This window comes from Equus asinus, chromosome 2 (assembly GCF_041296235.1).
Source record: "Equus asinus isolate D_3611 breed Donkey chromosome 2, EquAss-T2T_v2, whole genome shotgun sequence".
Classification (NCBI taxonomy): Eukaryota; Metazoa; Chordata; class Mammalia; order Perissodactyla; family Equidae; genus Equus; species Equus asinus.
Window position 1 is genome coordinate 60,849,007 of NC_091791.1, and position 24,117 is coordinate 60,873,123.

At 50.4% G+C, this 24,117-nt stretch overlaps 1 protein-coding gene and 1 long non-coding RNA gene across 3 annotated transcripts; one reads left to right on the top strand and one right to left on the bottom strand.

Annotated features, from left to right (window-relative positions):
* Positions 1 to 2,920: 2,920 nt before the first annotated feature.
* On the top strand, positions 2,921 to 5,932 carry DDIT4 (DNA damage inducible transcript 4). The gene is made up of 3 exons (XM_014840276.3): positions 2,921 to 3,949; positions 4,074 to 4,335; positions 4,597 to 5,932. The coding sequence occupies exons 2-3, from the start codon at positions 4,134 to 4,136 to the stop codon at positions 5,088 to 5,090; spliced, it is 696 nt and encodes a 231-aa protein (XP_014695762.1). The 5' UTR covers positions 2,921 to 3,949; positions 4,074 to 4,133; the 3' UTR covers positions 5,091 to 5,932.
* Positions 5,933 to 9,923: 3,991 nt separating this feature from the next.
* LOC106830649 (uncharacterized) lies at positions 9,924 to 21,463 on the bottom strand. Of its 2 annotated transcripts, XR_011495599.1 has the most exons (5): positions 20,358 to 21,463; positions 15,758 to 15,823; positions 14,856 to 15,003; positions 13,741 to 13,942; positions 9,924 to 13,176 (listed from the first exon to the last, which is right to left on the bottom strand). It is a non-coding gene; the product is annotated as an uncharacterized lncRNA (long non-coding RNA). The 2 variants fall into 2 exon arrangements; XR_006524018.2 differs by lacking the exon at positions 20,358 to 21,463 and having other exon boundaries at positions 15,758 to 16,759.
* Positions 21,464 to 24,117: the final 2,654 nt, after the last annotated feature.

The window sequence follows — 24,117 nt, forward strand, 5'->3', positions numbered from 1 at the left end:
TAACAACTGTTGCCAATCTTTTCTTCCTGCCTTTTCTCCCCAAGTCCCCCCAGTACATAGTTGTATATTTTAGTTGTGGGTCCTTCTAGTTTTGGGATGTGGGATGCCGCCTCAGCATGGCCTGATGAGTGGTGCCATGTCCGTGCTGAGGATCCGAACCGGCGAAACCCGGGCCACCGAAGTGGAGTGCAAGAACTTAACCACTTGGCCACACGGCTGGCCCCTAAAATGGTTAATTTTATATGTGAATTACATCTCAATTAAAAAAACATTTTAAAGTGTTTTGAGGCACTTGAAGGTAAAGTCCTAATTGCTTTAAAAGATTTCCCACAAGTCAGTCCTCGTAACAATGTCACCTCACTCCCCAGCTGACTATATTCCAACTGGAAGAACTAGGTTGCCTTTGAAGCCCCCCTTCCAGACCTGAGCTGAAGAGGAAGGGAAATGTTCAGACATATCCAAGGCTCTTGGCAGCACTTGTCAGAAAGGGGAGGGAAAGGTAGCATCAAGTCCTTCTGAAGGCCCACCCCATCCTGGGAATCCAGATATAGGTCTGCAATTCTGTGAAAATCCACCTTGTTGCTTTATCTAGCCATCCATTTATTCATGCATTCATTTATTCATCAGAGGAATATTCACTGAGCCTCTACTATGTGCTGGCCACTGGAAATTAAGATTAGACCACTACCCGCAAGAAGCTCATAGTCCAGTGGGAAGACTAAAGTGGAAACAACCGTTAACAGAGACATGCATGGGGTATAAGGATGACCTGAGGAGGGGCACCTAAGGGATGGAGGGTTGAGGTAGGGGTGCTAGAGAAGGCTTCCTGGAGAAGGGATGCCAGAGCTAGGTCTTTAAGGCTGCTGGCGGGAACATGTCCAGGCAAGCCTGACCTGCAGCCAGCCTAGGTCTGAGGGGAGTAGAATGGGGAGAGCAGCTCACCGAACGCAGGGTTTATAGAATCTTCTAGGGCTCTGAAGAGGCCTGGCTCAGGTGCCAGGAGGGAGAGCTGCCTCCTCCGCAGGAGTGCCTTGTTTTGGGAGTTCCTCCAACCCCATCTGCTTAATGAAGGGAGGGATGTGGGAGGTGTTAACCAAGTCTTTCCAGCCCGAGCCAGGGGGAAGGGATCCCACCCTCCACCTCACAGGATGAACCAAGACCCTTCGCCTTGGCTCCACAGAGGGACCCCTTCTAGGTCCAAAGGTTCTCCTGGCAGACAATGGTATGCGGCTTTGCCCCATCCTCCACAGAGATGAAGGGCGTCAGCTGGGAGGCCCCCTCTCCCTCCAGGCCTCAGCCAGGCCTCCTTGCAGGTGGTTGCTTACCCCTAGCCCATTCCCTCCTACTCTGGGAAAAGCCTCCAGAGGTAAAACTGCAAGTCCTTTTATCATCACTTTTTAAAAACACGAGACAACATCTTTAATAGATTTCTTTTGAAAAGAAACAAAATTACTCAGTTCTCATTAACACAGCCCTTCCCATTTGGGAAAAGCTGTTTTATTAACAGAATGAGGCAGTGAATGGAAAAAGGTGCTGAGCACACTGCTTCCCTGAAGGTATGTATTGAATGAATGAAAGATTCCTAGGAAACTGACCATTCCAAACTGGCTGGGGATTCTTTTGCTTATGAATATCCACGTCTTTAAAAATCTCTATTTTTCTTAGATTAGTGTTCCACATTTTTCTGAAATATTTCCTTCTTTTTTGCCAAAAAAGAGAGGGAGAGAAAAAAAGAAGAAAAACACCCTAAGTCTTAGATGCCCCCAGACCCAGTCAGCCTGGTGGGGAGTGAAGGGTCCTCTGATGGTAATTCCCTGATCTCTCCTGGGACAGAAAGCCAAACCCACACAGATCACCCCTCCTCTTTTCTTCCCACGTCAGTAAAGGGTGATTTCAAGAGGATGTCATCTACCCCCAGCCCTCCAAGCCCTGGGCCTAACTGTCTTGACCTGTTGCCTTTAAGGCTCCCAGTAAGTGACTGAAGCTTGGAGGATAGGAAGGGCCAGTGTTTAGGCCTTGAAAGCCCCAGCAGCTAAGAGACTATTCTTTTGAGGAAGATTAGCCCTGAGCTAACATCTGCCACTAATCCTCATCTTTTTGCTGAGGAAGACTGGCCCTGAGCTAACATCCGTGCCCATGTTCCCCTGCTTTCTATGTGGGACGCCTGCCACAGCATGGCTTGACAGTGTGTAGGTCTGCACCCGGGATCCCAACTGGCGAACCCCGGGCTGCCAAAGCAGAATGTGTGACCTTAACTGCTGCGCCACCAGGCTGGCCCCAAAAAGACTATTCTATTTTGCAGTAGTCTTTAAGATATCTCCTAATGAGTCCTCTAATTTATTTTTTTATCCATAAATTTGTCTCCGGGGTTTGTTTTCCTTATACGGGAAATGGGGATGGGGTGCAGGGCTTCAGTTCCAGTCCTTTTTGGTTCTAGGTCTTGGTTTGTCCGGATGGCCCACGGGTCAGCTTCTTTTTAAAAAATGGGGATGGGGATGGCAGTGGCTTGACCTCTCTGGGAAGTGTCATCTGTCACGCGCAAGTCTGCCCCCAGGCGAGGCCCGCCTATCGGATCTGGTTCTTCTCTTGCCCGCCCGGGGCGGGAGCGGCTGATGTAAGTTTGGTTCCCTCTTCCATCAAGATCCCCGTCTCCCAAATTGATAAACCTTTAAAGAAATAAAGGTCGAGTTCGTCCGAACCTCCTCCCACCCTCAGCAGTTATTGTCTCAGAACACTGCCGTCAGGCCAGATTTCCTGTGGCCCCGCCTGAATGACGAAACAGGGGGTGGCCATTACACTCTCGGGCTTTTCCGGAGACCTAGGTCCTCCGTCCTGATGCAACTCTCCGGTTCTTTTACACAAAGCGCTTTTGAGAGAGGGGTGCTAGGACCCGGCGGACGCCCAGCGGCTCGGGGCCGCTGCGGGCGGGGGAGGCACCGCTGCGCCGCGGACAGTCTGTTCGGCCCGCGGGCGGGTCAGTGTGTCCCTCTGATATGGGTCCCATTTCTCAGCCCCACGACTAGGCGCTAGGAACCCAAGCCCATCAACACTCCCCTAAGCAACCTCCCCAGACCCTCTCCTCGGGAGCAGTTGTGGGGTGGGAGCGGACACGGTTTGCGGGCCAGGCTCCAGTGGGGGGCGCGGACCTCATTAACCCATCCCCTGGGGCTGTAGAGTAACGGGAGGGTGTACACGTGGGGCCACGGGAAAGGCGGAGCTCGGTGCCTGGGGCTGCCCAGTCTTTGGACCCCACTCCCATATCCCGACCTTCGTAAGGCAGGGTTAGCGTGGGATACGTGCGCGAGGGCTGGCCTGGTTAACGACTGCTCCCCGCTCCGCCGTCCCACGGGCATCCACCCGTGCGCCCAGTTGTGCCCGTAGCTCGCAAGCTCCCAGACGCTGGGGGCAACCATTTTCCCTGCCCGCCGCCCCCTCAAGTTCCCCTGCCTCTCCCAACACGCGGTCAGGGGCTGCCCCCTCCCCCACCAACACGACCCTATAATAAACAAGTCTTTCCTTGATCCTCCCCTGCCGCGAGCGCCCTCGGGGACCTTGGCAGCTGCAGCCGCCCGAGGATCTCTTCCAGAAAGGGGGCGTGGCCGCGGCTCCAGGTTCGGCCCGGAGCGTTCCGGGGCTCAACGGGGGCGGGGCCAGACCGCTGTCACCGGGCAGGAGAGAACGTTGCGAACGTGCGCCGGAAGCCCATTGGCCGAGGCGGGCCACATTCCCGGGTCTGGATTGGGCCGCGGCGCCAAGGGGGCGTGGCTTCCCGCGCTAGTCCTTATAGGCCTCTCAGCTCTGGTGCCAGGGACCGCCGCAGGCCGAGGGGGAGGCGCGGGTGGGTAGAAGGGACAGGTCTGGGCAGCGCTCGGGGTTTGGCACCAGTTCGCGCATCCATTCAAGCGGCAGTACGCACTGTCCCAGCAGTTCCCGCTGACCGCGCTAGCTGGTGAGTGTCCCTTGTGTGTGTGCTGATCCCTGCGCAGGGAGGCCTCAGCCGTGCGAGTCCCAGCGCTCGAAGTCTGGTCCAGCCCCCAGACTGACGTCTCGTCCGTGCCTCTCTTGTCTTACAGCGTCTTCGGCGCTCCCACCTCCTGAGCTCATCTGCAAACGTTCTGGCGTCCGTCCTCACCATGCCTAGCCTTTGGGATCGCTTCTCTTCGTCGTCCTCCTCTTCGTCCTCGTCCTTGTCCCGAACTCCCACCCCAGATCAGCCGCCGCGCTCAGCCTGGGGGTCGGCGGCCCGAGAAGAGGGGCTCGGCCGCTGCGCGAGCCTGGAGAGCTCGGACTGCGAGTCCCTGGACAGCAGCAACAGTGGCTTTGGGCCGGAGGAAGGTAAGCGGTGGGTGGGGGCCAGTCGCGACTCGAGGAGCCGGGGAGGTGAGAACGCGCCGCGCTAGAAGGAGGAAAAGCCACCTTGGCCTCCTATTCCATCAGAACCCAGATTGCAGTGGGGGAGGGGGATTGGAGTATAGGGTACGAGTGTGGGGCGGAAACAGGCACGGAGTCGGAAAGAGTGCTGGTTTCTTAGCGAAACAGCACCTCCCCCTTTTGGATCTGCTCTTACACCCCTCCTCTGTGTGCTCTCCCTTCCAGACTCGGCATACCTGGATGGGGTGTCCCTGCCCGACTTCGAGTTGCTCAGTGACCCGGAGGATGAGCACCTGTGTGCCAACCTGATGCAGTTGCTGCGGGAGAGCTTGGCCCAGGCACGGCTGGGCTCGCGGCGCCCGGCTCGCCTGCTAATGCCTGGCCAGCTGGTGAGCCAGGTGGGCAAAGAACTATTGCGCCTGGCCTACAGCGAACCGTGCGGCCTGCGGGGGGCGCTGCTGGACGTCTGCGTGGAGCAGGGCAAGAACTGCCACAGCGTCGGCCAGCTGGCCCTCGACCCCAGCCTAGTGCCCACCTTCCAGCTGACCCTCGTGCTGCGCCTGGACTCACGCCTCTGGCCCAAAATCCAGGGGCTGTTTAGCTCCACCAACTCTCCCTTCATTCCTGGCTTCAGCCAGTCCCTGACGCTGAGCACGGGCTTCCGAGTCATCAAGAAAAAGTTGTACAGCTCTGAGCAGCTGCTCATTGAGGAGTGTTGAACTTGGGCCTGGGGGGCTGACACTGCCCCCACGGCAGAGACAGCTGAACTTTTGGGATGTACATCGGCAGGCAGGAGCTGAGGGACTGATGGCTGTCGTTAGAAAACTGACAACCACCTGAGGGGAGGAACCTCTAGGTGAGGGGAGCATAGTGTTTCCTAGGACGCTCACTGAGGCGTGTGCAGACGGCTCCCCTTGAGGGCACGTGCCCCTCAGCACTGTAGCATGAAACAAAGGCTCGGGGCCTGCCAGGCTTCTGGCTGGATGTGTATGTAGCATGTACCTTATTATTTTTATTATTACTAAGAGTTAAGACAACAGTGATGTGACAGCCAGGAGAGCAGCTGGGCTGCACTGGCCTCTGCAGAAGGGCTGTGCTCAGGGGAGCTGGTCCTGGTGGGAGGGGGGAGGTCATGGAGGTGATTTGTGTTTGTGGTCTGAAGGGGCCAAAGGTGTTTGTTCCTTGTTTTTGTATCTTTTGTCTTTTTGATCAGAGCTCCACTACTGACCTGTTCTAGGCAGCTATCTTACAGACACATGAATGTGAGAGGAGGAAGGGGCGGGTGTTGGGATCACTTGGGGATCTTTGACACTCAAAGGAAAAATACACCCAGGAGCTGCATGTGGCCCATCCCCTGCTGTGTTTTGAAGAGTTGAGTCTGAGGGGATAGAGCCTTGGGGTGGGGGCTGGAACCCCACCCCCAGAGGAGTGCCATCTGGGTCTTCCATCTAGAACTGTTTACATGAAGATACTCGCTGTTCATGAATACACTTGATGTTCAAGTATTAAGACCTATGCAATATTTTTTACTTTTCTAATAAAAAAACATGTTTGTTAAACAGTTGGTTGTCTCTCATCAGTGCCATGAAATAAAAGGGAGGAGGGGGATGGGTGCTGGTAAAAGGCAGGTTTCACTGGACTTGCATCTACCTGTGTGTTGTTTCTCTGTCCCTTTCTGGGGCTGCCTGCCAGCCTGGTAATGGAGGTATGTGGACTGTGTGCCATCTGCCAAAACCCTGGCTCCCTTGGCTCTATGCTGGCTGAGGCTGCCAGGGGAAAGCGCTAGAAAGTGCTGGAAGGTGAAGGGTGAGTCAGACCTCCTGCAGAGCCAGAGTCTCAGGGAGAGCTCACCTGGCTGTCCTGGGTAGAAGGGCCGTGTATAAGGGCCCCCTGAGCCTGAGGTCTGCATAGGTACTAAAGGGACTGCAAGAGACTTTTTTTCTTTCTGTGAAAAAAGTCACAGTTGTATTTGTTCTATAGTCATGAAAATTACAAATTCTATCTCTAGATACAAAAAGGTTAGGGAGCAGGACCAAAAAGGTTAGGGAGTTAGGAAATGGAGTTTGAAAAAGATGACTTAGTTCAAGCCTCTTACTGGACAAGGAACCTAGGGTTCAGAGAAGGGCATGACCTGCCACTGGGAGGTGTGGCCCAGGCAGGTGCAGAATGCACCAGGCACATGGAGGTCAAAGAAGGAAGGAGAGTGGTGAGGGCTTAGAGAGCAAGGGGACTGCAGGCCTGTCTTCATGAATCCCTGGGGTGAACTGGACTCATCAGGCTCTGGGCCCCGGTTTCCTTATCAGTGAAATCAGGGTTGGCGCAAATGAGGGCTAAGGCCCTTCCCACTCCTCCCTCCCTGTGACAGTGGGGCAGTCCTCCCACACTGGCCTCTGGAGGGTTGTTATCACTTCTCTTCCTGGTCCCAGACAGGCCTTGTTTGCCCAAGTGTGAAACAGCAGTTCTTCCACTTGAGTGTGTAGTCAAATCTCTTGGGGGCTCCGATTAATACATAGATCCCTTGGCCCCGGGTGAAGATTGTGACTAAGTGTGTCTGAGGTAGGGCCCCAGGAATCTGCATTTTCACCAGAGATTCTCACACAGGGTCCTCAACTTTGGGATATTTAGAAGACTCTCATCTCTTTGGTAGAACTGCTTTGTTCCCCAAAATAAATGAACTTGGGTTAGAACTGAATTTGAACATGGTGATAACAAATAAGAAGGTGCCTGGAGCAGTCTCAGGAGAGCCCTCATATTCATTTTCCTGGTACATCCTCCTAACAGCCACCCTGTGAGGGGTGGCAGGTGGGACAGGGGCTGTAATGCTTCACAGACTAGGTAACAGAGGCCCAGCCCTCGAACACCTGTCTTCTTCTGACCATGGCTGCCCCTGTCCACTCTCAGCCCCTCAGGATGGGAGCCGGGAGTGAAGCAGGCTCAGCACTTGGGCGGTGTCTGAGGGGCACTTTCCAGGACTAGAGATCCATGCCTATGTTCACAGCTATGCTTCCCTGGTGCCAAAAGAGGGGCAAGGAAAGCGACAGTGTCTAGCTCCAGACCAGAGAGTTTTCTCGGTACTTGGAGGCAAAAGCTGGATAAGGTGGTAAGCCCTAACCCTTCTCCATGAACAGGAGGCAGCAAGCACACTCGGCTCCTTTTAGTTTTCCTTTTTCTCCCAAAGCCCCTCGGTACATAGTTGTGTATTTTTAGTTGTGGGTCCTTCTAGTTGTGGCATGTGGGACGTCACCTCAGCGTGGCCTGATGAGCAGTGCCATGTCCGCCCCCAGGATTCGAACTAGCAAAACCCTGGGCTGCTGAAACAGAGTGCATGAACTTAACCACTCAGCCACAAGGCCGGCCCCTACTGTATGCCTTTCAAAATCTTTGATATTGGGCCCTATTCACCCTACTCAGGCTGACTGCCCACTACTCCTTACCACTCCTCTTTTTTGGTACAAGTCAGTATGGCCTGCCCTCTTCTCTAGCCCCAGACTCTGCTGATTCCAGTGCTTTCTACCAGTGATGTGGTCCCTCTCTCTTACCTACAAACCCTGCCCTTCCTTTAAGGCCCAGAGCAAGTTGTAGCCCTTTTATAGCTCCCCTCTGCCTCCTCCTGCCTCATCCTTCACAATTGCAGTGTTGAAAATTTAGCAGTTTTCTAATCTCATTGTATGTTCTTCATTTTGTATCCAAGTTCTGGGATACCCCTTGGGTCCCCTCAGGCCTGGCTGTCCTCCTCTTCTTTGGCTCGGACAACACAAAATTCCCCCACCAGCCTTAGACCCTCAAACTAAGGAGAGAGGAGGGCAGGGTAGAAACATTTAGTTGTTATTATGCCTGCCACCTAACGTGGAGGAATGTTAGAGGCTGCGGTCTGGGGAGGGAGGTAGTGTCCTTAGTGGTTAAGGCTACTGTGCATGAGAGTTAGTGAAAGCTGGGTTTGAATCCTGGCTCAGACATTTCTTAGTCGATGACCTTGAGCAAGTCACTTTACCTCTCTAAGCTTCAGTTTCCTCATCTGTAAAATGGGATACGGGTGAGGAAATTACGTATATCAAGACATAACTGAGGTCCAGCCTTGGCAGAGGAAGCCAGTGGCAGGGCAAGAGGTGGTGGCCTGAGCCGTGGCAGGGCTGGCTGCAGGGCAAGCGCCTGCAATAGGGACTTCCTTCCCTTCTGGTCCTACTTCCCTCTAACGCCTTTTCAAAAGTCACCATCTTAACAACAGTCATGTCAACATATTACCTTAATAAATTCTTTCTTTTTTTTTTTTCAAAGATTGGCACCTGAGCTAACAACTGTTGCCAATCTTTTTTTTTTTTTCTGCTTTATCTCCCCAAATCCCCCCCCGTACATAGTTGTATATCTTAGTTGCAGGTCCTTCTAATTGTGGCATGTGGGACACTGCCTCAACATGGCCTGACGAGCGTTGCCATGTCCGCACCCAGGATCTGAACCAGCGAAACCCTGGGCCACAGCAGCAGAGCACGCGAACTTAACCACTCGGCCACGGGGCCAGCCCCTACCTTAATAAATTCTTATACAAAACGTCATTTGTGGGGAATATGCTCAGAGAGCTTCACTTCTAAGCTGTGTTCTTCTAAGCCTGGCACATATTAAGCCCCCTATATAAGGCTCCTTTAATTCTACCTCATGCTTCAGAAGGAAATGCAAAGGCGCAGAGGGGCTCAGTGAGCGGGGCTGCAGGGCTAAGATGGGAAGTGTGGCCTCTTCCCTCCCGGGCCTTCCACTCAATCTCCTGGTTCTCAGGGTGTCCAGATCAGCCAGACAGTTTTCTTGGTATTTGGAGGCAAGAGCTGGATAAGGCGGTAAGCACTAACCCTTCTCCAAGACCAGGAGGCAGCAAGCACACTTGCTCCTTTTCTTGGGTGGCCAGACAGAAGCCAGAGGAAAGCTGCTGGAGAAGGCCAACTGCTTCTGGGGAAGCCCAGCAGAAGGCTGAGGAAACACAAGGCACAGAAACCAGGTTCAGTTAATAGATTATTACAGGACTCTGTAATTATCCTGGAAGGGGGTCTCTTTATGAAGGAATCACAAATTTGAAAACAGCCCATTAAACCCAGGCACATCCATGCAGGGGCCCAGCTGAGGAGTGTCCATCTCAATCCCAACCATGGCAGCTACATGGAAACACCTGTGGCCATGTGGTACTGATGGCTCTGAAGGCAGATACTGATGGGCTGTCACTTGATTACTGCATTCATTCATTCAACTTATATGACTTAGATATAATTAAAAGGGTCCATGGCAGCTGCAAGAGAAAGCCAATTTAAGCAGGAACCCTTAAGAAGCCAATATTGAAATTCTCTCTCTCTCACACACAAACACATTCGCATATAATCACACACATACTCACAAATAATCACATACATTTACAAGCAAAACTATGGGGCATAAGAGGAAAAGGAAATGGGCACATATTCCATTTTCCCTAGCTCTAACTTTTCAGGAAAGAATACCCAACGATATAGAATAACTAAAAGTATATAAGATGAAACTAATTAAACTGTATATTTAAAATTGGTAATTTTATTGAATGTAAATTATACCTTAATACCAGAAAAAATCTTTTTTAAAGATTATATTTTTCCCCTTTCTCCCAAAGCCCCCCTGGTACACAGTTGTGCCTGTGGGTTTTTTTTGCTTTTTGTTTTTTGCTTTTTCTCCCCAAATCCCCCCCAGTACATAGTCATACATTTTAGTTGTGGGTCCTTCTAGTTGTGGCATGTGGGACACCGCCTCAGCATGGCTTGACGAGCGGTGCCATGTCTGCACCCAGGATTTGAACCGGCGAAACCCTGGGCCACCGAAGCACAGTGTGCGAACTTACCCACTCAGCCACAGGGCCCGCCCCAGAAAGTTTTTTAAAAAGTATATATACACAAAAGTTAACTCAAAGTGGATTATAGACCTATATATAAGAGCTAAACTATAAACCTCTTAGAACAAAATACAGGAGTGAATCTCCATGATGTTGGATTAGGCAATGATTTCTTACATATGACACCAAAAATACAAGTGATAAAAGAGATCACCAAGTTGGGCTTTATACAAATTAAAAACATTTGTGTTTCAAAAGACATAATCAAGAAAATAAAAAGAAAACCCACAGACTGGGAGAAAATATTTTGCAAATCATATGTATGATATGATAAGTGATTTGCATCTAGATTATATAAAGAATTCTTATAACAACTAAAAATGACCAAGGGGTCTGAATACACATTTCTCCAAAGAAGATGTACAAATGGCCAATAAGCCAGTCATGAAAAGATGTTTAACACTATTGATCATCAGGGAAATGTAAATCAGCAGTACAATGACATACCATTTCATGCCACCAGAATGGCTGTAATTAAAGAGACACAGAAGAACAAGTACTGGCAAGGATGTGGAGGAACTGGAATCCTCAGACACTGCTGGGGGGATTGTAAAATGGTGCAGCCACTTTAGAAAACTGTTTGGCAGTTCTTCATAACATTAAACATAGAGTTACCATATGACCCAGCAATTCCACTTCTAGGTATATATCTTAGAGGAACGAAAACATAAGCCAACAGGGGCTGGCCCAGTGGCCGAGTGGTTAAGTTTGCGTGCTCCGCTTCAGCCGCCTAGGGTTTTGCAGGTTTGGATCCTGGGCGTGGACATGGCACCACTCATCAGGCCACGCTGAGGTGGCATCCCACATGCCACAGCTAAAAATATACAACTATGTACCGAGAGGCTTTGGGGAGAAAAAGGAAAAATAAAATCTGTTTTAAAAAAACATATATCCACACAAAAACTTATATATGAATGTTCATAGCAGCTTTCTTCATAATATCAAAGTGGAAGCAACCCAAATGTCCATCAACAGATGAATGGGTAAACAACATGTGGTATATCCATACAATAAAATATTATTCATCAACAAAAAGAAATGAAATACTGATACTACAACATGGATGGGCTCAAAAACATTACACTAAGTGAAAGAAGCAAGTCACAAGAGACCACATATTGTATGATTCCATTTACATGAAATGTCCAGAATAGGCAAGTCATAGAGATAGAAAGTAGATTAGTGGTCGCCTATGCCTGGGGGACTGAGGAGTGGTGGGGGTAACTGCTAATAGGTATAGAGTTTCTTCTTGGGGTGATGAAAATATTCTAAAATGGATCGTGGTGGTGGTTGTAGGACTCTGTCAATATCCTAAAAACTATTAAATTGTACACTTTACATGGTGAAATTTATAGTATATAAATTACATCAATAAAGCTTTTTTTTAAGTACACATTTTTCAAAATTCATAGAATTGAACACCTAAAAACAGGTGCATTATGCCATATGCAAATTATACCTCTATTAAAAAAATTTTTAACACCTCCAAAAAAGTACATTAAATGAGCTCTAGAAGGTTTTTCTTTTTTGTGAGGAAGATTGGCCCTGAGCTAACATCCGTGCCAACCTTCCCCTATTTTTCTACGTAGGAGGCCGCCGCAGCACGGGTTAATGAGCCATGTGTAGGTCCACACCCAGGATCTGAACCTGCAAACCCCACGCCACTAAAGCAGAGTGTGTGAACTCAACTACTACACCACCAGACCAACCCTCTAGAAGTTTTAAAACATAAATTGGGGATCCATAATTATGGTTGTTTAGTGTAAATATGGCAAATTTTTCACTAAGAAAAGGAAAGCAAAGAGAAGGCATGAGCATTTTGGTTCAAGTTTTATTTATTGTCTGTCTCTGCCAGTAGAAGCTCAGCTCACGTTTTTTGTGCACCTAGAACATTGCCTGGCTCATAGAAAATGCTCAGTGAATGTGTGTGGAAGAAAGGAAGGATGGAGAGGCCCATGACATCTCAAATTAGCCATCTTCTAGAGAGGCCCATTGGGCCTCTTTTTCTCATTCTGGTAAAATACACATAACACACAATTTACCATCTTAACCATTTTTAAGTGGACAGTTCAGTAGTGTTAAATACATTCACATTGTTGTGCAACCAGTCTCCAGAATCTTTTCATCTTGCAGAACAGAAACTTTATACCCATTAAGCAATAATTCCCTTTTTCCTCCTCCCCTCAGCCTCTGGCAATCACCATTCTTCTTTGTGTCTCTATAAATTTGACTATTCTAGGTACTTCATATAAGTGGAATCATACAATATTTGTCTTATTGTGCCTGGCTTACTTCAATTAGTACAATGTCTTCAAGGTTCATCCATGTTGTAGCATGTGTCAGAATTTCCTTCCTTTTGAAGGTTGAATAATATTCCATTGTATGCATATACCACATTTTGCTTATCATGGATAGATACTTGGATTGCTTCCATCTTTTGGCTATTATGAATAATGCTGCTATGAATGCGGGTGTACAAACTCTTTTCAAGACCCTGCTTTCACTTCTTTTGGGTATATACCCAGAAGTAGAACTGCTGGATAATATGATAACTCTATTTTTAATTTTTTGAGAAACCACCAAACTGTTTTCCACCGTGGCTGCCCCATTTTACATTCCCACCAACAGTGCACAGCACTTCCAAGCACTTTTATGCCTCTCTCCATCCCAGGCCAACCCCAAATACCCCGACCTTCATGTCCCATCGCACCCACGACTACCAGGTGGGAAGCAGTGAAGGGCTGGATGAGGGCTACCCATCTGCAGTATTCTGTGATGCTCCAGGAGGTCAGAGGAGAGAGGGACATCAGCCAGACACAGCGAGGACAGGTTCTCAGAGGAGGAAGAATGAGACTTCAGCACCGAACATGTGAGGGCAGCTCTCCTAGTCCTCTCACCTGGGCCTCCTGCAACACATTCCGATTCCCTGTCAGAGCCCCTCTGGGGGGGGGGGGTAGTCTGAGGGCTGGGGACAGAGAAGAGGAGCTGATTTGGGCTGGTACATCTCAGAGGACAGGAGAGGAACCTCTGTCCTCTGTCCCCGGGGAGGAGGGCTGAGGATTGGGCACCTGTCCCAGTGGCCCCCAACACATTCTGAATCTCCAAAAATTTTAGTTGACTTTTGCTATCACTGATGGAGCAACTATATGATAAACCTGTGACTTCAGTAACACTGTCAAGTGAATTTGTATTTTATTCACTATAACTGCATCTACATACATTGAAAAAGCAGCAGGACAAATATGGGCCAGACATGCTGTGGATACAGTCTACAGAAAACATGGGGACAGGCCTCATTGGAACCTGCCTGGCCCAGTGATTACGCCAAGCCCTCATTTAAGCCCACCCAGAGGTCAGCCTCTGGCAGAAGGGGAACTACACACTCCACCATGGGGCTGCGAGGGAGGCAGGCTCAGGCCAGAGAGGAGACGACGCTCATCATTAGAGAATGCTTTACGTCTTTAACTCACCTAACATATCACCAGTCCTATGAAGAAAGTACTGTTATGATCATTCCCATTTTACAGATGAGGAAACCCAGGAACACGAGCCAGTGGAAGGAGCCTGGACTGGGGGTGGGGAGACCCGCAATCTGGTACGATGTTGCCGCTGACCTTTTCTTCATCTACTTCATTTCTTCTATTTCCTCATCTTCGAACTGAGGGGGTGGGACTGGATGACATCAAGAGTGATTCTTTGAGGCAAAGCTCACCTGCCAGCTGCTGCTTCTGCTGCTTTTCCCCAGCCCCGCCCCTCACTGCTCCCTGGGTTCAAGCCTGGGGTGGGGAGCCGGTAGGGGCTGGCGTGAAGAGAAAGAACAGAACAGCCTTGCAGGTCACTGGGCAAATGCTTGACTGCTTTCTGGGGCGAGTCCAAGTCTGGAAAGAGAACTTTAAGAAGAAATTTCCATGGCCCTTCCCCCAGTCAGGGATTTTCCACTCTGCCTGGGCAGACATGCCTCTGGCAGACCGCAGGTGTTATTGAACTGCTCAGCTCAGGGCTAAGAGTGTAAGACTTGGTCCTGGTGCCTGCCGTAGGAAAAGGAGCAAGTTTGTTGGGGAGGCATGATTGCCCCAGGAAGACGAAGGGGTGAGGAGGGTAGGATGGTGTAGAACAAATTATTCAGTCTAGAAGAACCCCACAGAGAGAAGAGTGGGGACAGGAGCCATCAGGGAAAACTTCCTAGAACAGGGGACCTGAGCTGGAGGGGCGGCAGGGGGGAGGTTTGCGAAGGCAGACAGCAGCAGGCAAAACAGACGAGAAGGGGAATAACATGCGCCCGAGGTACAAAGACTGCCATGAGCAGGGGACAGTGCAGTAGCCCAGAGAGCCGGATGCAAGAAGTGGAAGCAGCTTGTACAATAGAGAAGACAGACGGCCGGCGCAGGGACTTGCGCTGTGGCCTCTGCACTGGCCGCTCCCTCAGAGCTTCACCCGGTTGGCTCCCTGTTGGTCAGGTTTAGCTCCCATGTCCCTGCTCCACAGAGAAGCCCTCTTGGGCCGCTCCTGCTAGAGTGTCTTGGAGCCACTCTAGCTCATCTCCTGTTTCATTTTCTCCCCAGCGCTTAGCACCACCTGCACTTACCCTACTTCTTTCAGCGGTTGCCTCCATCCTAGAGGACAGGGGCTTCATGAGAGCAGAGGCAGTGGTCGGCTTGTCCTCCATCGAAACCCCAGATCCTGGCACGTAGCAGGCCCTCAATGAGTATTGAGTTTAATTGAACTGCACTTGACTGTTAGGATAAAAGGAAACATATAATAATTTTTTTTCTGTTCTTTTCCTGAGCACTCTTATATGCCAGGAACTATGCTAAATGCTTTACAAACATTATCTCATTTATTCCTCTGAATAACTCTATGAAGGAGGTGCTACTATCATTCCTGTTTTATAGGTGAGTAAACTGAGGTCCAGAGAGGTTGGTTAAGTTGCTCAAGGACACACAGAGCCAGGATTTTAACCCACACATTTAACCTCTAGATTGCACTCTGATAGAAATATAATATGAGCCACAGAGGTAACTGAAAATTTCTCTAGTAGCTACATTAAAAAAATAAGCAGGTGAAATTAATTTTAATAATATATTTTATTTAATCTGATATATTAAAAAATTACCATTTCAACAGGTAATCAATATTAAAAAATTAATGAGATATTTTACATTTTATTTTACTAAGTCTCCAAAATCTGGTGTCTAGTTTACCCTTAAAACTCTTGTTAAATTTTCATCAGAAAATGATCTGTACTTAGATTTCATAAAATTCACAGTTGAAGAAGTAAATTTACATACTCAGGTTGTTCCCAACATACTTAAATGTTTTCAGAAAACTGCACTGAGTATCAGTTTTTAAGCTTAAATGTATATTGATTAAAATTAAATAAAATTTAAATCTCCTCAGCTGCACTAGCCACATTTCAAGTGCTCAGCAGCCACATATGGCTAGTGGTCACTGTGTTGGTGAGCATAGCTCTGGGCCATACGTCCTCACCTGGTGTGAAGGCAGGGTGGGTGGGAGAGGCCCAGCGGGTGGGATCCGGAGCAGACTGGAGACCAGCTGTGGGAGAAAAAGTGGGGGAAAGCTGAGGGGGCAGGCCTGGGCCCACCTAAAAATGAGGCGGGATGACTGCATGTGGCTCCCACTAAGCAGCACAGGTCACAAGGGAAGGGCCTCCTGTGGGCTTTCTGTAGGTCTGGGCTTCCACCCACCAAGGAAGGGACGGCCCTCAGATCCTTGGGCGGCCTTTTTCAGAGCTTCTGTCCCCTCCAACACCCACAAGGGCTCTTGGGGGTGCATGAGGCCAGAACTGTGCAGGCTCAAGCTTGGTGGGTGGGATGATCTCCCTCTTCCCTCCCCCTCCATGGGCAGCTGGAGGAGGGCTCAGGTGTGTGGCCCTGGTTAAACAACTCCGGAATCAAGCACACCTGGCTTCCAATCCAGCTCAGCCAATTCCTTGCTGTGTGACCTTAGACAAGTCAAGTCCCCTCTCTGAGCTTCGGTTTCCTCATCTGGAAAATGAAGACCAATAATAGAATGTTGTGAGACTCTGATGACGCCTATAAAGTGCCTAGCTTAGAGCAAATGATCAATTAACAACAAGAGTAATTCTTCCTAAATAATGTCCTTTTCCTGTTAAAAACAGGAAAGTAGACTGAAGAATGTTCAGGATTGTTGGAAAGGACATGTCCGAAGTGAGAGTGAGTTAATCCCATGTGGATGAGGGTTCCCTCCTCAGGGCTCCCTCACTTCCCCTGCATGAGACAGACCTGGTTAACATCAGGAGTGGGAGGGGGACCTGCCCCTCCCACAGGCCCTGGGTGCCCAAGCATGAGGTAAGAATAGCCAAGAGCTACCTTCCAGAAATACAGAGGGCCAGTCAAACTGAATCAGGAGCAGGTGAGGTCACCCTGGGTCCTTGGAGCTACTCAGAGGGACAGTGGTACATGCCTGGCAGGAGTGATGGATGAACTGGGCTCCAGGAAAGCAGGTGGAACTCACCCAGGGCAAGGAAACCGATGGGACAGAAACTGCAGACAGGCAGAGTACAGCCTGAGAGGCGGCAGGCAGAGGCTGAAAGTGGGCTTGGTCCGGGTATTTTTGGGGGTGGGGCAGCTCCAACTCCCTCTCCCAGTCAGCACCCCACTAGAGCCGGGAATACTGACCCTGGACCCCAGCCTTCCCCATTTCAACCCCCCAGCCCCCAAAGCTTTGCTCTGCTGGGTCCTCCCAAGTGGAGGAGCTGAGACAGCCCCAAGCAGACGTCTGTCCCCTGCCTCCCAAAAGTCTCTTAGCTCTTGTCACCTTGTCCTGCCAATACTTCCAACACTTCCTCCCTTGTCTGTCACCCCCTACCAAAACTGGTGCTGCTAGAGGTGGGACAAGTCCATCTTGCTCACTGCTACATCTCCTGGGCACGGTTCAGATTCTAGCACCCAGTTGAGCGCTTAGTAGATACTTGTTGGGGCAACAGACTCAAGACCCAGCTGGGTTCTCGCTGCATTTCTAACACTCGTTGTGTGGCTGTGGTTCAGCTTCTCTGAGCCTTGCTTCCACATCTGTAAGGTGAGAAAGCAGGGGGGATGAAGCATCCAGCCAGTTTGAGGAAGTTTCTGATGGATAAAACTTCAGACACAGCTTGTGAACAGCTTCACTTAAAGAAGGGAAAACTGAGGCACAAGGAAGTCATGCCAAAGGGCTGCCCAGGGAGCAGAGTTGAGCTTCCTCTGCTCCCTTCAACTGCAAGGCTCTGGTTTCTCCTTCTGGGACGTCTGGTTAGATCTCTCTCACTCAATCTCCTTGGGAGTTTCCATCCAGAGGTCCTGAAGTGTGCCAGCTGTCCCTGCCCTGGGAGATGGCCTTTCCCCACTCAGCTTCCTGGATGGGATGGGGCCTGCATCCTGGTGGTACGGAGGGTGCTGGAGACAGCAGAGATGGCTGGCTCTGGTACCGGGTGCTGGGGTCACAGAGCCAGGGCTCTGTGTGTGTGTGTGTGTGTGTGTGCGCGCGCCTGTTCAATGTTCCATAAATACTCACTGGATCCCCACTACACCCCAAGAGGGAGGCAGTCCAGCTTTGTGGTGAGATGTTGGGACTCTGGAGTCAGACTGGAGTCCTATTAAGTGAGATGATGCACTTAGCCCTTCCTAAGCCCCCGTCTCCTACCTGAAAAAGAGAGCTGTGAGGATGATGCACTCAGCAAAGGGCCCAGCTCACCAGAAACACTCAAGAACTAGCAAGGGTTTGTTTGTTTGTTAGACTATCAGTCCTGTGAGGGCGTGAGGGACATGGTCTTGGCTATTGCTTACTCACAGCCCTCACCCTGAGGGTGTGCTTAGGTGGATGAATGGGTCAGTGGGAGGAAGGAGGGAAGGAAGAGAAGGAGGGAGGGAGGAGAAGAAGAAGGGGGAAGGAGCAGCTTTGTTCTAGGCGCTCCCAGCTTGCACGCCCACCACACTTTCCCTCTGTGCCCAGGACACCAGTGAGTGAACTCAAGGCTCCTCTCACTGTGTGCTGTGTGGGGTCCAGGGAAGAGAATGGATCTGAGATAGGAGTACTGGGTCTAAATCCTGGATCTGCCGCTCACCAGTTGACTGAACTTAGCCTCCTCGACGCTCTCCTCTATGAAATGAGGATGATCATAGTAACTACCTCGCTGAATTGTAGGGCAGTCCAAAAGGTCTATATGAATACACTGAACATATTTGTAAATTGAGGCATGTCAGGGATTATCTTTGTGGAGTGATAGGCAGCATAGGCTCTGGAGCCAGACCTCCTGCATTCAAAACCCCACTCCACTGATTGCAGACCTTGGGCATGATCCTCAACCTCTCTGGGCCTCGGTTTCCTCATCTGTAAAACAGGGGTAATAATAGTACCCACCCCTCAGAGTTGTGAGGTAATGCATGAGAAGCTCTTGAATCCGTGGAGGGCACCTAGTAGGCACTCAGTAAATGGTGCCCATGATAATAAAGCCTGTCCTTAGGAAGAATTCTGTGAACTACTTCTCACTAAAGTGTGAATGAGTGATAAGACCTACAACGCCTCCTCTCTCAGAGAAATTTGAATCTTAACAGGGATCAAAGGAGTGACATTTCATCTAATGATGGAATTTTAAAAAGTAAAGGAGGTATATAGGAGGTAGAGAGGGGCCTTCCTAGGGTCCCTCAAAATCACAGTTGCTGCCTACTGCACAAATCCTGCTTGGTTCCAGAGAGGCACCACACACAGGGGAAGGGAGAACCTAGTCCCAGTCCCCGAGGAACCCTTCTGCTTGGAGAAACAGGAAGCAATTAGACCCCAGGATAGTGCCTATTCCAGCCACATGCCAAGGGCCTTCTGAAGCATGGCAGGCAATAGCCCAGGCCCAGCAATCAGAAAGGTTCTAGCAACCCTCTGAGCAAGAGCCAGGGCCAGAGGTGGAGATGGGCACCAGACATGATGAGGAGGGACCTGGGACCAGTGAGGAAGAGGTGGGCTCTCTCTCAGGACAGGGGCCTCACCTTCCACATCTGTGTTGGCACCTGTAGCAGAAGGTACAGAGGAGTTCAGGAAGTGGGGTCTGGAGTCAGACTGCCAGGGTTCAATCCAAGCCTCACTTCTTTTCAACCGTGTGACCTTGTGACCTCAGTGTGGAGCACACAGGCCAAGTTAGCTGCCAGCAGCCATCCCGCATTTCTTCTATTCCTCCTTTGGAGAAACATTCCTCCCTCCTTCCCTTTCAGCACATTGGTAGAGGTGAGGCTGCAGGCATGGGGCCTGTGACCAGACCCACCAATCAACACTGAATCTTCCAGGGCAATGCCTTTTATCAGTGTGGTCATGTGACCTTCAACTATTTAATTAGAGTAAATCCTGGGGTTTGTGTTACAATTACCAAGAAGAGACCTTCTTTTCTACTGAACTAGAACTTGGGATGATATGAACCTGGAGCTGCAGAAGACCCCATGGAACCCAAACATGGTGCCAAGATGGCTAAGGCAGAGTGGAGAGATTCAGTCTTTATGACGTTTTTGAGTCTCCAGATCAAGCCATGCCTGGATTTTTCAGTTTCCTGAGCCAGGAAATTCCCTTCTTAGCATAATCCAGGTTGAGTCAGGTTTTCTGTCATTTGCATAAGAAAGAGTCTGAAATTCACCTGGTGACCTCTCTTAACCTTTCTGTAAATTTCAATTTTCCCTTCTGCAAAATGGGGATGAGAGTAATGGTATTTTTCAGGAGAAAGGAAGGGTTATTCGGGGATGATTAAAAAGACGGATCAGGGTCCAACACTTAACATAGAGCCTGACACTTAGGCAGTCAAAAAACATCCACCTTTAGGGACTGCCTAAGTGTTTGCTAATGACTCTGACCCCCAGAGTGAACGACAAGGGCATCAGGGCAAAAGCCTCTTCCCTAGTCTGTGGGGTCCCAGGAAACTCTGGTGTGTGGGGGGAACATACCTGCACTGAGGACTGCCTGACCCATCCAGATCACAGGTGGCACCGAGAAAGGCTCTAGTGGATGTCATGGTTATTCTACCTGATCCTCACAATCTAATCAAGCCCATTTCACAGACAAGGAATGAGAGGCTCAGAGGTTAGGTCCAACCTACCACTAAATCCAGTGTCCACTCTGCTGGCTCAGCCCCTCTCTCGGAGCACGTCAGTACTTTCCCAGGGTGAGTGCTCCCTGCAGTTCTCAGTCTCCACCAGGCTAAATTAAATGGGCCTATTTTGTCAAATGAGGGCTTCCAGAAGTAATCTTAGGTGGTTTTGAAAGGGCAGAAAGGAGTTACAAACACTCTCTCCCTCCTTCCGGTGAGGGCATGCTCTCTCTATTTTCTTTAATCTGCTGACTCCTGAAAAGGGAACTTTCCGGAGAAGCCTGTTTCCCCTTTCTGATCTCATGTAGTCAAGGCGCTGTTGAGGCGCTGTCACCAGTTAGCAGCGGTTTACCCCCCAGAGAGGGCCTGACGCAGTTTTGCTAAAGGAAACCACCCGAGTCTCACGCTTGGCACGGCCCTTCCTGCCGAGCAGGCCAGGATGCCTGGGGGTGGGAGTGGGAACGGCACCGCCCACTTCCCTCCAGACAACCGCCAACCGGGCCAGAGCAGTCTCCCGTCTGGGAATTGAGCTCACCTTGGGCTTTTCCCACGTAGCCTCCTTGAACCTCAGTTTCTTCATCTGTAAAGTGGCACCCACCTATTTCACGGTCGTTTTGAGGGCACGGGGAGAGAAAACTCCTAGGGTGTTCGCACAGGGATTGGCACAAAGAACCAGGTGTTCGACCCCTCCCCCCCAAACAAAGAGAGGTAGGTGCATGTGTGCAAGAAGGTCACACTGCTGGCCAGGGCAGAGTGGGAATTCGAACCCGTGTACTCTGTGACTCCGAGCCCAGACTCTTACCACCTCCAGAAGCTTCAGTCGTCTTGTTAGTGGGGTTCCTCCCCCAACTTCCTAATAATTCTCCGCAGCCTCCTCCCCTGCCCCGAAACACCTTTGCCTCTGCCTCGCGGCCCTCGGTGACCTCTTGGCCGCAGCCCCATGGAGCCTGCCTTCCCTGGCAGCCTGAATTGCTGGGAAAAAAAACAGTTTCCTTCTCCATCCATCTACTCAGCTCGGCGTCTGCCCAGCCCTGTCCGAGGAAACGTCCTGCGGGAAGCTTCCCACCCACCCCCGCCACCCCCACTCCACTGACTCTTCGACACAGCTCCATCGTAGCCAGGGTGGCCATGAGAAGTGGGATCATGTGTCCATGGGTCTCCCTGCGGGATGACCCACTAATCCTCCAGCAGTCTGCCTCAGTTTGGTCCCTTCTGATTGTAGAGGCGGGATCTCGACCTCATTGTCCAATGAAAAGGCTCACGGAGGTTGCTTTTTGGTTGCCATGGCAACAGAGAGCTGCATCTTGCTTTCCCACAGGACTGAGCCTGCTTTTCCAAGGACCAGCCAGGTCACACTCTGTGGCCCCAGTTCTACCTCAGGATGGAGTGGGGGTCAGAAGTTGAGGGAGTCTAGGATCCAAACTCTTGACAAATGGCAACAGTGTAGATGAGCCCCAGCATGCCCAAGAGTGATAAGAGAAGGCTGCCCAGACAGGGGACACTATGAATAGGGTTCTAGGGTTCTGTTAGAAGAGTCAAATTACCAGAAGTAAATTGGGTAATTTACTGCAATGAGTGGACACAACATTGCAGGGGTAAGTCACTGGGCTGGGCAAATTTGGGTAGGAATGAGTAGGGTAGGTGCTTAGCAAGCAGATTAGGGCTTCCAAGCCAAGACCCACCCGGGGCAGAGTGGGGGACCAAGACGAGCAGCCACAGCTGAATTGTGGGTCTCACAGTGTCCTCCAGTCCTGGGCAGGAAGAGAGAACCAAGGGTCACCAAGGCTGTTCCCTTGCCTCAAGGGAGCTTGCACTCTGTCTTAGTTATAGTCACATCCGGTCCTAAGCATTCATTAACCTCGCACTCTTCCCAAGAAAGAGCAAGGTGACCAGGTTCACTGTCCCCATTTCACAGATGAGAAAACTGATGCCTGCCTGGTAATATATCTCACCCTTGGGCCCTGCGGCCTGGCATTGGGCCCACGCAGGGCTCTCCAGGCCTTTAATCCCTGGCGTGTTGGCCTATCCAAGGAAGCCCCATGCCATAGTTCTGACACTGTCCACCCTTGCTGATGGCACAGACTTGGGGCCAACTGAACCCCATGTTTAACAGGGAAGGTGAGCCAGGACAGAGAACCCTGCCCCTGCCTCTGATGGCCCTGGGGGGGTGCAGCAAGACTCCCTACTCAGTCCTCACTCCTCTCAGAGTGAGCCCAGCATCCCCACCCCCCCACTCCCGGTCTCAAGAAGCCCACGGTCTAATGAGGAGACAGACCTGCCCTGATCACACAGTGTGATAAATGCTGCAGGGACAACATGGACAAAGCACAGTGGGAGCATAAGAGCAGGGGTACCCGAATCTGCCCAGGGTACCCATGGGAGACCTCACAGAGCAGGCAGCCTTTCAGATGATACCAGACACATAGACCTTTGCTAGGCAGACAAGCAAGGAGTGGCCATCCCAGGCAGAGGGAACAGCATCTACAAAGACCTAGAGGCATGGCTGAGCACGGGTGCACCACGGAAAATGCAAGTCAGGAGGGGGACTATGGCAGGACCCAGGCTGTGGAATGAATGCCCAGGACAGGACTGTGTGCCATGAAGTTGGGTGCTTCAAGCCCCTTCCGAACCAGCAGGCACCCACATTTGCTTTTCTCCAACTTGTAGGTTCACAGAACCCCAAGAACCACTACTGAGGATCCCATTTTGAGAAGCACTGTATTGGAAACTAACCACTGTCAACTAGGGCTACCTGACAACATGGATGAATCTCGCAGCGTAATGTTGAGAGAAAGAGGCCAGGGACCAAAGAGTCATTCTTCATGATCTAGTTATATCAAGTTCAAAACAGGCAAGGGACCGGCCCCGTGGCTGAGAGGTTAAGTTCCCTTACTCTGCTTTGGTGGCCCAGGGTTTTGCCGGTTTGGATCCTGGGCGCGGACATGGCACCTCTTGTCAGGCCACGTTGAGGCGGTGTCCCACATGCTACAACTAGAAGGACCCACAACTAAAATATACAACTAGGTATTGGGGTGGATTTGGGGAGAAAAAGCAAAAAAAAACAAAAAACAAAAAACAGGCAAAACTGATGTATGGTGCAAGAAGTCAGGGTAGTGGTTACCTTTGGGGGTTGTGGAAGGCCTGGAGGAGGGTGTCTGGGGGTGCAGTAATAATGTTCTGGTTTCTTGATCTATTGGTTTCACAGATGTGTTCTCTTTGTGAAAATGCATCCAGCTATATACTTCAAGTTTATGTATTTTTCTGTATGTAGTTTCTACTTAAATTAAAAAAAAAAAGTTAACTGCTTTCCATAAATATCAGTGCAAATGGAGACACTAAAATTTTGTGATCACATAATCAGCTGTAAGCCAAGTGTTCAGATGTCTAAAATATGTTGATATTGATTTTTTTAAAGATTATTCCAAAATGAAAACACAAACATTCTAAAGTCTCATAGAGACCACTCAGGCTCCAGAGAACCTGTCTATAGAGCCCAGGGTTTGAGAAACGCTGGCTCAAGAGGAAGACTGCACTGCTCAGTGCTGGGGCTGGGGCATGAAGGGTAAGCGAGGGGCCTGGAGTCTCTTCCTGGGGCACAGGGAGGTAATGTCCTCTTCCAGGAGAATGCCTGCTCCTGAGAGGCTGAGGACTCCTAGGCAGAGGGGACCATTTCCTCCAACCTCCGCCCTCTGCCCCCCCCCCCCATCTTAGACCCAGCTCCATCATAGCTGGGATGGCCATGAGAGGTGGGTCTCCCCGGCTTGCTGTG